This window comes from Mesoplodon densirostris, chromosome 20, assembly GCF_025265405.1.
Source record: "Mesoplodon densirostris isolate mMesDen1 chromosome 20, mMesDen1 primary haplotype, whole genome shotgun sequence".
NCBI classification, from domain to species: domain Eukaryota; kingdom Metazoa; phylum Chordata; class Mammalia; order Artiodactyla; family Ziphiidae; genus Mesoplodon; species Mesoplodon densirostris.
This window is the reverse complement of record NC_082680.1, coordinates 5,966,233-5,978,812: the sequence shown is the minus strand read 5'-3', so window position 1 is coordinate 5,978,812 and position 12,580 is coordinate 5,966,233. Positions and strand designations below refer to the sequence as shown.

General features: G+C 37.5%; 1 protein-coding gene across 1 annotated transcript in view; it reads right to left on the bottom strand.

Annotated features, from left to right (window-relative positions):
* Positions 1 to 1,814: 1,814 nt before the first annotated feature.
* GPM6A (glycoprotein M6A) overlaps positions 1,815 to 12,580 on the bottom strand; it is a 259,426-nt gene continuing 248,660 nt past the window's right edge. The window contains exons 4-7 of the mRNA XM_060085914.1: positions 10,929 to 11,082; positions 6,801 to 6,877; positions 6,201 to 6,266; positions 1,815 to 3,680 (exon numbers count right to left, since the gene is read on the bottom strand). Coding sequence (XP_059941897.1) covers positions 3,528 to 3,680; positions 6,201 to 6,266; positions 6,801 to 6,877; positions 10,929 to 11,082 — 450 coding nt within the window. The 3' untranslated portion in view covers positions 1,815 to 3,527. The remainder of the gene's footprint in view (positions 3,681 to 6,200; positions 6,267 to 6,800; positions 6,878 to 10,928; positions 11,083 to 12,580) is intronic.

Here is a 12,580-nt window from a genome sequence, read left to right as displayed (position 1 = left end):
TTCACTTATTAATGAATTAAATAATAGAACTTATTTCATTTTCTAAATTCTTTTCAGTTTCCAAGCATGATGGATTTTTATGGAAAAGAGCAAAAGAAACTAAAATGATCGAACAGGCAAAATACACTTTTGAGAGAAGAAACTCAAGGTCCCGGGCTTCTTTAAGCTAGGCGAAAGGTGTTTCCATTTGAGCTAGCAGCATTTTATAGAGACCTGCCTCCACTGAAGTCATATGATCTGTCATCTAAAAACCTTGCAGAAAATGCAGTAGAATGTTTCTTCAAGGTATGATAGTTTAATTCAAATTTTATCATGTTCAGCATATCTCAGCTATCAGGTAACTTAAATGAAATATACTTTAAAATGATTGTTTCTGTTATGTCTAAAAGGCAAAAATAAAACAAATAAAACAAAAAGTCAAGTTTACTTGATCTTTGAGTGACTAAATCAGAATCTGTTAATACCTAAGTTTAAACATGAAGAAGTAAACTGACTAACCCCAAGTTGCAGCTGGCCAAGACACATTTATTCTCAAAATGAGTAATTTCCTTAGCTTCAACATTAGCTTTACAATTCTCAAAAGGATTATATGTCAATTATATCCCAATAAAGCTACAGGAAAAAGAGTTCCCAAAAGGAAATTACTCACTTTAAAGATAAATGTGTAGTTTTACAAAGAGAAATGGACTTCTAAGTTGTCAAAGATTATAATTATCTTATGATGATCAGTTTTTGAAAAGCACATATTCTGAAATTTTTGTTTATGTTGATATTCTTTAACATATAGTTCTTTACTATCTTGTTGCTATGCTCAGAATTTCATAAACACTGGAAGGAATAAGAATTATCATTTCATAAGATTTGGCTAGGGGTAATTTTTGTGTTGTCTTCAAAGTGACTTTTTAAAACATAAGACATTTTACTCAGATCTACTTATAATTATTGTAGATATCAGTAATCTAAGTCTACGAAATTTCCAAGTCATCATTTATAATAATACAAAAATAATTGAAGACTAATATAATTCCTTAGGCCTTATAAAAATTAAGTTTTTTTAGATAATTATTTTATTATTTTAAAATTGCCATTACTTCTGGTTTGGCCAGAAGGAATTACATCCAAAACAAACAAAAACTCTGGAAAAAAAATTTTTTTTCATTCCATTGCTCTCACCTTGAAATTTTGAAGCCAACCAAGAATGATTTTTCTTTCTGAATTGCATTAGTCTTTTTAGTTTCTCTGTTAGTTTATGAAGCACTAAAGAAAACACAAAACAATAAACATTAGGCAAGGAAATAGCATAAACTGGGAATCGTTATCACTTGCTAAATGAAATGACCTCCACAGTCTCCATTCCACCCTCTCCCCACTCAGCATCCCCATGGTATGGTTCATGCATAGAATTTTCATTGCATTTTGAAGTATCAGGTCAGCTCAACCGAGGCAATAAGCATCCGAAAGAAATAGCATCTATTGCATTGGAAAGAATGCACACACATAAGAAAGAGGAATAAACAAAACAAGAAAGAAAAAAACAAAAAAGAAACACTGCAGAAACTAATAATAAGTACACAAAGTACACAAGTGTATTTATTACATTTTGCAAGCACTTTGTACTACATTTCAAAAACGCCACCATCAAGCTGTTGGCACATTTATGTACAAAACAGATTAATTGTAACGCCTGCTACAAAGCACTCTTTGTGAAAATACAAACTCTAATACCAGAAAAAAAAAAGCCAAAAACATCAACATCATTACATAAGTTTAAAAGACAGTTTTAAAAATCATCACAAACTATTAAGACACAGAACCGAAACACTACAATATAGAATTTAAAGAAGCCCATTAATACTTTTGCTGAATATCTGTAATACTGCATGTATCAGAAAAATGTTGAACCAGTAAGATAATCTAAGTGTAAAAAAAAAGAAGCAAAACCCCAAATTAATTAAATAATACTACAGAATGCATAATCATGCCACAGATAACCTAGTAATACCCCCCTATCTACTAGAAGAACTTGTAAAATTATGGATGATGCATGACTAGTCGTTGTACAAAGATTGTTTCACTCAATAAATTTTATTAGAAATGCACTTACACTGAGAAAAGATTTCACAATGGTCAAATCAGTGCACAATACTACCTAGTTTTTACACTGACAGAAAAGTCTCGTCAGGCTATATCATTTTAAAAGACACTTTACAGCATTCTTGTAGCATTAGAAATAACCAAAAGAAGAGTTAAGGTTAAAACAAACACCAGATTTGGTCCAATAATACTGATTGCTTTTTTTTTTTTATTCTTTTGATATAGGTACGTCTTATAAATGAATAGGAATGAACATTTGGTTAAAATGACTTACTGGAAATAAAAACACAAATATATCACTACACTTCAAAAGGATACATTGTATAGTGGCCTCTGACCACACTTTAAAAAACACTACAGGTAAACCAACATAGATTGGAAGGCTGCAAGCAAAGCTATTATATTAATGGAAACCTTTTCAAATATATCATACACAATTTGAGGGATAGTTTACAGAGGTGCAATCCATTAAAATTTTTTAAAGTAGGTAAAACAACTTCAGAGGGGTTAGTGTGCTTATTTTTAATACACCACCTTCATAAAGGTAATTAATGTCCCACATTAACATATTAAAAGTTCCAATCCAGCCACTGCTTAAATCACAAAGAGATCATTTGCCAACAGTCCACAGTAGTTATTTCCGTTAAAATAGTCTCTATACTAAACTTTAAAAGGTTAGCCTGGTGTCACAATCTTAAAAAGGTAAGTAGCCATGCATAAGCATCATTGTTTCTACATGCTCACAACAGAAACATGAGTAATCAGAGAGTAATGCCTTTTAGGTACATCAAGAAAAAATACAATGTTAACAAAGATAAGAAGCACTTCTTTTTTTAAACCTACTCTTACAAATTTAGAAATTGCACCTTAGATTGATGAAAACATTAACCAGGGCCTATAGCAACGTGGCCACTGATCTTCAGACAAGATTTTCATGTTTCGGGTCATCATGATATCATCTCTGTCTATTGTTCATAATGTACAATGGTCCCTTTGAAGGTTACCTGTAGCTAAACTAGTTACCGAAATCAAAACTAAAAAGTATAAAAAGCTATTTTTCTTTTCAAAACATAAGAAATAATGCAAAAGGTATAATGTATAACAGATGGAAGTGGTTAAAAATCAAAGAAATCTCTGCATTTGACAATGTTAGTCTCTTTGATCTTACAGAATTATTAAATGAGTTTGAGAAATTTAAAAAAGAAAAAAAAGGCTGGATAGGAGCTTGTAGGAGAGCTCTGATTACACCAATTTAACGAATTAGGAAATTAAGTGCTAAACAACAAAGAACTGTATTCAGGTGATTCATAAGTCACCCTCCATATCATTGATGAGAAGCACTTTCATTTTCTTTTTCAAAAGGTTGGATGTTTGGATGGCCCTTAGATGATCACCAAAGCATTTGAATGGTGGAAAGGACGGGAAGGCGCTGTTTATGTGTATGCATTGAGCCGCTCTTTGGAGCGAGTAGAGTGGATATCATGAAGCTCCTGTTCCTCCTTCGACTTGATGTCCTCATACTTCTGCATCCGGCAGGCATCTTTCACATAAGCCCAGTTGGCAGACAGAACCATAAGGTAGTGGACCTAATCAAAGACAAAGATAATTTATACTGCAAGTCTGTTCTGTGTCTTCATTACACCTTGCTATCAGGAAAGAAATATTCAAATTATATACTTACATAGAATATGTTCATTAACAACATGGAATGAAGATTTCTGTTGTAACACAAAGAATAGAAATACAGTATATTCCTTCCTCAATCCTCCAACTATGACACTGTCTTCTCAGCTCCCTTTTTTCAGTATCTTTCTTCTCTTTCAACTCCGAAGTACCCAAGGGTCTTAATTCAATATTTTTAATCTTTATGTGATGTTTCCTGTCCTCTTGTCCTCATTTACTCAAACCCAGACTATACATTTCAGGTTTATGTATTTATATTTTCTAATCCACTATGGGAAACAGTCTCACATACAGTGGAGTCCAGTGAACTTGAATTAATGAGATGATATATTGCCCGCAGTGCAGCGGAAAGAGGGCTCGTGGAAACCCCCAAATAAACCTGTGGATTTAATTAACAAGTTAATTTTCCATACAATGAATTTTGCACAATGAATTTTATGTTGCCAACTACAAGAAAGCAAGCACTGTGTCATATGAATCATGAATATTTATATACGTTCATAATAGCTAGAATAGTGCCCTGTTCGAAGAGGAAGCTCCTGATTTTTCCTGAGTAATAAACTTACTCAAGGAATGAAGCTCCTGATTTTACCTGAACAGACTGACCAATGAGGTTACTTATTTGTTTTTCTTTCTTTCCCTCCCTCGTAGTCTATGAGAGAGAAAAAGTAGTTTTCGAAATGGTGAATTTTGATGGACGAATAGGAAAAAGAAACTAAGTTGTCAGGTATATACTTTCTCTGAGTTTTAAACAGTAGGCATTTTTATCCATAATTTAGTAAAATAGAACACTAAAATATTTTTATGGAAGTATAGTTGATATTCTATATTATATAAGTTACAGGTGTACAGTATAGTGATTGACAATTGTTAAAGGTTTTACTCCATTTATAGTTATTATAAAATAGTGGCTACATTCCCTGTGTTGTACAATATATCCTTGTAGCTTATTTTAGACATAATAGTTTGTACCTCTTAATCCCCTACCCCTATGTTTCCCCTCCTCCCTTCCCTCTCCCCACTGGTAACTGCTAGTTTGTTTTCTATATCTGTGAGTCTGTTTTTTTTTTGCTATATTCACTAGTTTGTTGTACTTTTTAGATTCCACATATAAGTGATATCATATAGTGGTTGTCTTTCTCTGACTGATTTATTTCACTTAGCATAATGCCCTTCAGGTCCATCCATGTTGTTGCAAATGGCAAGGTTTCCTTCTTTTTCATGGTTGAGTAGTATTCCATTGTATATATATGTACCACATCTTCTTTAACCACTCATCTGTTGATGGACCCTTAGGTTTCTTCCATGTCTTGGCAATTGTAAATAATGCTTCTATGAACACTGGGGTGTATGTATCTTTTTGAACTAGTGTTTTTTTTTTCTGGATATATACCCAGAAGTAGAGTTTCGCGGGCATATGGTAGTTCTATTTTTGAAGAACGTTAAAGTTTTGGTTAGTCAAAACAGGAGGTAGGCTGGTTCTAGAAAAGTAGGGATGGACATAAAGAATGCAAGGTCAATTCTAAATGGTGACTACTGTAGTATGTTAAGGCAGTCAATGGACAGCAGAAAGAAATTAACAAAACAATTTTGACACAATGATACTGGAAAGAGATGTATACCAAGAAGAAAATGAATCAGAATTAACTCATCATTTTTGCGTATTGAACTGGCTATACCGTGGGTGAGTTTACTGGGCACCTTCTAGAGTTCTATGCTACTTATATTCTAGGACACGAGGACTGAGGACCTGGGCTGCAAAAGCTCTGACTGATGTGCAGAGGACTTGTTCATTGTTGCCATTTGGCATTCCCTTGAACACACCGGAATTCACGGTGAGTCACAAAGAAGGGACAGTGTCAGGCACATTGTAGGTCCTCAAAACTCAGTAAAAGCCTGACCTTCAGGACTTGTTCTTAATATTTCTGAAGAAAGTTAGTTACAGAAGACACGACATGAGACTACCGAGGTTTATGTGGAGAGAAATAAATTAATCCTTTTTTCCTAAGTGACTCAGTGTGGCTTTTGTACGTTCTGATTTAAGGAGGAAAAAAGGATAATGTAAGTCAAGGAATTGATTGAATTACTTGACTATCCCACTGATACATACTTATATGCTAAAGAAATGATATTTTATGTTAATAGTAATCTCATATCTAAAATGCTACTTATTTTGGTTAGTGTTACCAATATTATGAGTGTCTGAATTCTTCAACTGATTACCAAATATTAGCTCTATTGTAATGATAGTCTTTCTTTAGGTTAAGACTTGTTTTTCACTTATTTATTTGCCCATTCTCCTCCACCTTTTTTTTTTACTTATATTAAAATACATATGATTTGTACAGACTTCAGACATCAGAGGTAAATTATTGTCTCTACAGGCAAAGGGCAACACCAAGCCTCAGAGCTTGAGGTCTTACCATAGCGATGACTGCAGCCCCAGCTCCAGCAAGGGCCACGATGAACAAGTGGAAGGTCATGTTCAGCTGCAAAGGAAACCACAGAGGAACAGAATGAACATCAGGGTTACAACAGAAGAGAGACAAGGATGCCTGCTGCCTTACGAATAAGAACTCTGTTCACCTTTAACAGAAGTGCACCCGTGACAAATCACTTAACCAAAAACGTTATTACAGTATCTTTTCTCCTGCAAGTTATTTAAATCTTTGCAACTGTACCATTTTAATATAATTTCAATTTAAAGATGAAATCATGATTAATAATGATGGTTTCCACTAACAGTATAACCACGGAAAGCTATGTTATATCCTTTAAAATATAACTTTATGATTTTTCAACTTTCATTAAAATGACAGTTTCTAGAAAAGAGATTATAATTTTTATCAAAATATGCAGAGTATCTCATATTTATTTTCTGGTCCCCCTACACAACATCACTGTACGTGACCTTGCCTCTGAAAGAAAAAGGGGGAAACCCAATGTCAATTTAATCATATATTCCTCAAATAACGAAATGAAGCTCAAATTCTGACAAAATTAAAGGCTGTAAAAACACTCACCTCAGTGGATTCACACATCCTCAGGAAATTCTCAGAGACAGTGCAAATTTTCTTTTCCTCTGCAATTGTCACAATCCCTGCAACATGGAGAAAATTAGAGTTTAACATTATAAACGTCTTCAAGATCCCAGAGAGAGAAAAAGAAACTTGAGCTGATAAAATCTAAGCAAGTTTCATTTTATGTTATATTGTAACAAAAATTGTTCTTCAGCTTTCATTGCTTGACAATAATTATGAAAAAACTGAATGAAAGATCAAGACTATTTAGGCCTCAAGCAATTAAAAACATTTTCAATCTGAATTCAATGGAATGGTTTGGTCCATTAATGTCATGGTGTAGGCATCAGAATTATTTTCATAACTATGCCGCAGACTACAATGAAGTCAGGATCTCAAAGTGTTCTGCTGGCACAAAGCCTCTGTTAGTCTATAAAAGTGTATTGCCCAAAGGAGCAGTTTTTCTCCACTAATTCTGAAAACAGTGCTATTAGTAAGGGGAAATAAAAAGCTGCAATTTCACTCCTATTTACCCTTGCTCCAGTTGGTTTATGGACCGGCTGCATCAGAATCTCCTGGGGAACTATCACAGATATGAATCTCTGGACTCCACCACAGGACTGTTAAATCAGAATCTGTGACTGTCTGCCAGGAGTACTGCATTTTTAACAAGCACATAGAGGATACACTGCCACAGTCCTCATGTTAGAGAAGTGGTCAAGTTCATCCTAAAACGGGTCTTTGATTTTGTTTTGAGAACTAATGAAGTGTTAAACACATATACACATGAGCAGAAAACTTCACAAGTTCTGGGCAAACTAATACCTAAGCATTCAGCAATTGCTGCATAATAATATATGCACATATTATTGAGTTTTAATATGTACGTATATACACACACTTCTTAGCTTTGAGGCGCACCATCAACTGTCCATCTCTGTGGAGCTGCTACCATCCTGCTTTGCCAAGAGTTTGGGCAATTATTTCGGTTAAAAAAAATCTACTTGCAGTACATCGAATGCAGAGATCCTTCTCTGCGACCTTCCCTTTTTGCCAAGACAGCTCTAAGAGGGGGTAAAAAAGAACCTCCAGAAGAGGTGACTAATGAACCATCATTAGCGACAAAGCTTCCCAGGAAAGGCCATCTTTCTCCATGTTGATGTATTACAGATTTCATTCATTCACGTGGAATCCCTCGGCTGTGCATACATTTCCTCACCCATTTCTTTATTCACATTCACAGCGAAACGTCCAGGAAGTGTTGCCTTTGCTCAGTCTGCAATTTCTGTCTTTCCATTTCCACTTAAACCCTTTCTAGTCAAATTCACCCCAATCCTCCATGGACATTCTTCTTACAGAGCTCACCCATACGCTCCACATTGTTAAAGCGGAAGATGAATCCTCAGTTCTCCTTCTACTGGCCAGTCAGCAGAATTGGAGGCAGTTGATGACTTCTGCATCCTTCATGGTCTCTTCATTTGGGTTCCAAAATCTACAGTCTCTTGTTTTTGCCTTTCTGCTCTCATCGGCTTCTCCCTCTCAACATCTCTGTCTGGTTCCTCCTCTCTGCTAGGACCCCTTTCATTGGTGCTTCCCAGTGTTCAGTCCTCAGTCATCTGCCTCCTTTGCTGCTTTGCTGATCTCATCCTGTCTCAGAGCTTTTTTTTTTTTTTTTTTTTTTGCAGTACGTGGGCCTCTCACTGCTGTGGCCTCTCCCGCTGCGGAGCACAGGCTCCGGACGCGCAGGCTCAGTGGCCATGGCTCACGGGCCCAGCCGCTCCGCGGCATGTGGGATCTTCCCGGACTGGGGCACGAACCCGTGTCCCCTGCATCGGCAGGCGGACTCCCAACCACTGCGCCACCAGAGAAGCCCTGTCTCAGAGCTCTTGACTTTTAACATTATCAAGACTCCTAAATCCATATAGCCAGGCCCATACTACTCTCCTGAAATTGACACCCATATATCCAATTTCCTACTTGACAACTCTGTTGAGATTTCTAATAAGCATCTAAAAATTAACCTTGTCAAAACTGAACTTCTGATCTTCTCCTTCACCTGCCCCACTCCTGAGCAAGCTCTTCAGGTTGGCTTTCCCGTCTCATTTCATAGCTAATCCATCTTCCCAGTTGCTCAATCAAAAAATGAATTCTTTCTTGAATCTTCTTTTTCTCTCAACCCCACATACAATCTATCAGGACATTCTGTTGTCTCTGTCTGTACCCATCATAATCCACATTTTGGGGAGTGAACCTTCTTTTCTATTCTGATGCCCCTTGTTTATAACTTGATTGTATATGAACATTCAGGATTCCTGTTAAGGACCTATTATCTGGAGGGTAAATAAATGCTATCCAGGCAGTAGATTCTGTGTTAAGAGCAAACAGAAAGCCTTCAAGGCTGATGTGAAAGGTTGCATGACATCTGAAAAGTGCCTTCCCTTCCATGTCACAAAGAAAAGCTAAACTCGCATAAATCCTGGTAACTATGTTGTAAACAGTGCTAAGGTTCAAAGAGCAGCTTTAATCATAGTCATGTTTTACACTTACTGGAATTATGTCCCATACAATATCTGAGACATACTGGACTAAAAAAAATATTGCTTGTTTATCTGAACCTCAAACTTAACTGGGAGTCCTGTAATCTACCTGGCAACCCTCTCTGTGACACTAGTCACATCTTTTCCAATCTCAATTTTTCAGATCAGCCGAATTAAAGGAACACATAGTAGTATGTGGGGTGGTGGTTACTGAAGTCAGGGCCATGCTTTTCCAAGCAGCTATTTTCCAGTGACCTGCATCCAGCAGCTGGTGCCGACGTTTCCTTTTCCTTGTTTATGTGGGACATGATTCCAAAGTTAAAACCTCCCCAGTGGAAGAGCTGTCCACATTCCCTCCATCATCTTCTTGCTAAGAACCTCATGCACAGAGCAGATTATCCTGCTTTTCATTTGGGCCAGACAATGGGGGCTGGGGATTCCTTCTGACAAGAGGGTGGGCAGGCCACACTTTTGGAACACACGGCTAGCTGGTGACAGACTAGCTCTATCCGTACCCTACAATCTGTCTACAGTATAACCTTAGAGCCACAGGCTTGCACATATCATCTACTGAAATGTTTCCCGCTTGCCTGAAGTATGAGGAAACCCCCATTAGAGAAAAACATTTAGAACGTTCTTTAGATTTTAATAGCTGTGCTGTAAAAAAAGTCCCTTTGAGCCTGTGAATTTGCTTATCTTTTATAAATTCTGCAGCCCCCATGTTTTCACAAACGATGGGCTAGAATCCCAAATAGGTTAGGTGAGATCAGACTCTACACGTTCATAGTTCAGTACTTGTTTTGACAGGAGAGGCAGCTAACTTCTAGCTAAGAACAGACTGAAGCTAGTTGGGGGTGAATCCTGGCTCTCTCACTTACTAGCTGTATCACCTTGGGCAGGTAATTCAATCTCCTGGTTCCTCAATTTTGTCACTTATAAAGAGGGTAACAGTGTCTGCCATATTTAATTATTGTAAGAATTAAAACATGTCAACATATACAAACCATTCAGAATAGGGTCTACACATTGTAAGCCCCTATATACATAAGAAAGTATTATTATTTTGTGAGGATTTAGCCCTAAATAAAAATAACCAAAGAGGACTACTGATTTATTTAACATTTTTTGATTTTGTTCTTATGAAATGCTAAGGTGTTTTGTTTTTTTTTGCCCTATTTCAGAAGACAATGAAGTACATATTTCTTAGATGATCTTCATAGCAGACTTCACAAATTGTATAGTTTATCATGAGAGAATGAAAATACTATGCAAACATCACATTGAGTGGGAAAAGTTCACAGGAATCAGGACAGGAAAAATCAAAATTATAACTTGCCAACACCAGGAAACACAACCTGACAGCCTGTTCACATATACATGTTTGCGGGTTCATGTTGTGAGATCAACTTCCAATCACTCTGAAATTCCTACTTATTTCAGTTTTAAAAGAATGACTTAAACGTGAAGACTGTGATACATCTATCTCTTTGGCAGAAGAAGCAATGATGGTTCCAAAGTGATTTACACTATTTTAGAGGCAGTTATCTGGGAGAAACCATATGAGGTGCTGTTTTACAGCCAGAGATTCACCTACCAAACTGACGAAGGTCCAGGCAGAGATTCGCACCCTCCACTAAGGTGGTGTTTCGGCAGATGGTCCACAGGTTGAAGTACATGTAAACTGGCAGCGAGGTGAAAGCCGTGACTCCCAGCCAGGCCAGCATGAAAACGTATGTCAGCATAATAAACTGCAACAGAGAAGAGGTGGAGACAGAAAACACATAATCTACTGGAAAGGAAGAATTTTATGCTTAACTTACATAGCTCGCTATCAAAGGTTTGAATTATTACAACCCAGGTAGGCACTGCAACCTGGGAAGCTGAGAGATGGTGAATATCATGGGTCACGGGAAGAAACCTGCCAGAAAACCGAGCTTCTGATGTGCAAAGGAAGAGATCATCCAGCTGCATCTTAATGCCTGGTTCATTCCTGTATTTATCTTAAAAATCTCACCGCACATTTTTTAAATTCTAGAAAACATTAACTGGTAAATTTAGAGGGGATTCTGCACAGTGAGTTAAAACCCTGTCAATAACTTTATATTACAACTAAATGGGCACGATTTTTTTTTTTTTTTTTGCGGTATGCGGGCCTCTCACTGTTGTGGCCTCCCCCGTTGCGGAGCACAGGCTCCGGACGCGCAGGCTCCGGACGCGCAGGCTCAGCGGCCATGGCTCACGGGCCCAGCCGCTCCGCGGCATATGGGATCCTCCCAGACCGGGGCACGAACCCGTATCCCCTGCATCGGCAGGCGGATTCCCAACCACTTGCGCCACCAGGGAGGCCCGGCACGATTTTATATCATAAATATTTAAGCTACTTAATTGTGTTTACATTTAACATTCTAAATATGATGATTCACAAGTCATTTTAGTATATAATATTAGTGTGTATTTCTACTCCTTTTTAGTGACTTCTGTAAACTTTAAATCTGTCTTCTTTCATGCATATTAATTTTACTTTTTTTTTTTTTTTTTTTTGTGGTACATGGGCCTCTCACTGTTGTGGCCTCTCCCATTGCAGAGCACAGGCTCCTGACGCCCAGGCTCAGCAGCCATGGCTCATGCGCCCAGCCGCTCCGTGGCACGTGGGATCTTCCCGGACCGGGGTATGAACCCGTGTCCCCTGCATCGGCAGGCGGACTCTCAACCACTGCTCCACCAGGGAAGCCCCTAATTTTACCTGTGATTGATTCATTGATTGACTGACCAAACATTGATATGTCACTCACTTACAGTGTCCCCAGCCTAAATGTCACATTTATTTAGCAATAACAGGGGTCTTACAGCACACTGATTAAAGGCACAGACTTCTGAGCTGGAATGAGTCTAGGCTGCTCTTTATGTCTCTGTGTCTGCCTCTGCAGGAGAATACCTCCTAAACTGATCTACAATTACAATCACAATTGTAATCTACAATTACAATCACTGCATGATTGTAGAGAGGCTGGAATGAGATGATATGGGAAAAGCATTCAGCATCGACTCTGGCACATAAGAAGCCCAGACAAAGGATTGGCTAGTTTTTATTCTAGAAAGTATTACTGTGATGACTACTACTACCATCAAATAGATACATTTGCCTGAATGATAGGACTCTACGGAATAAGGAAATTAGGTTTCACTTCACGTTTGGAGAAAATAAAAAGAAGGAGAACTTCTTCAGTCTGGGTAAGTTATTCAAAG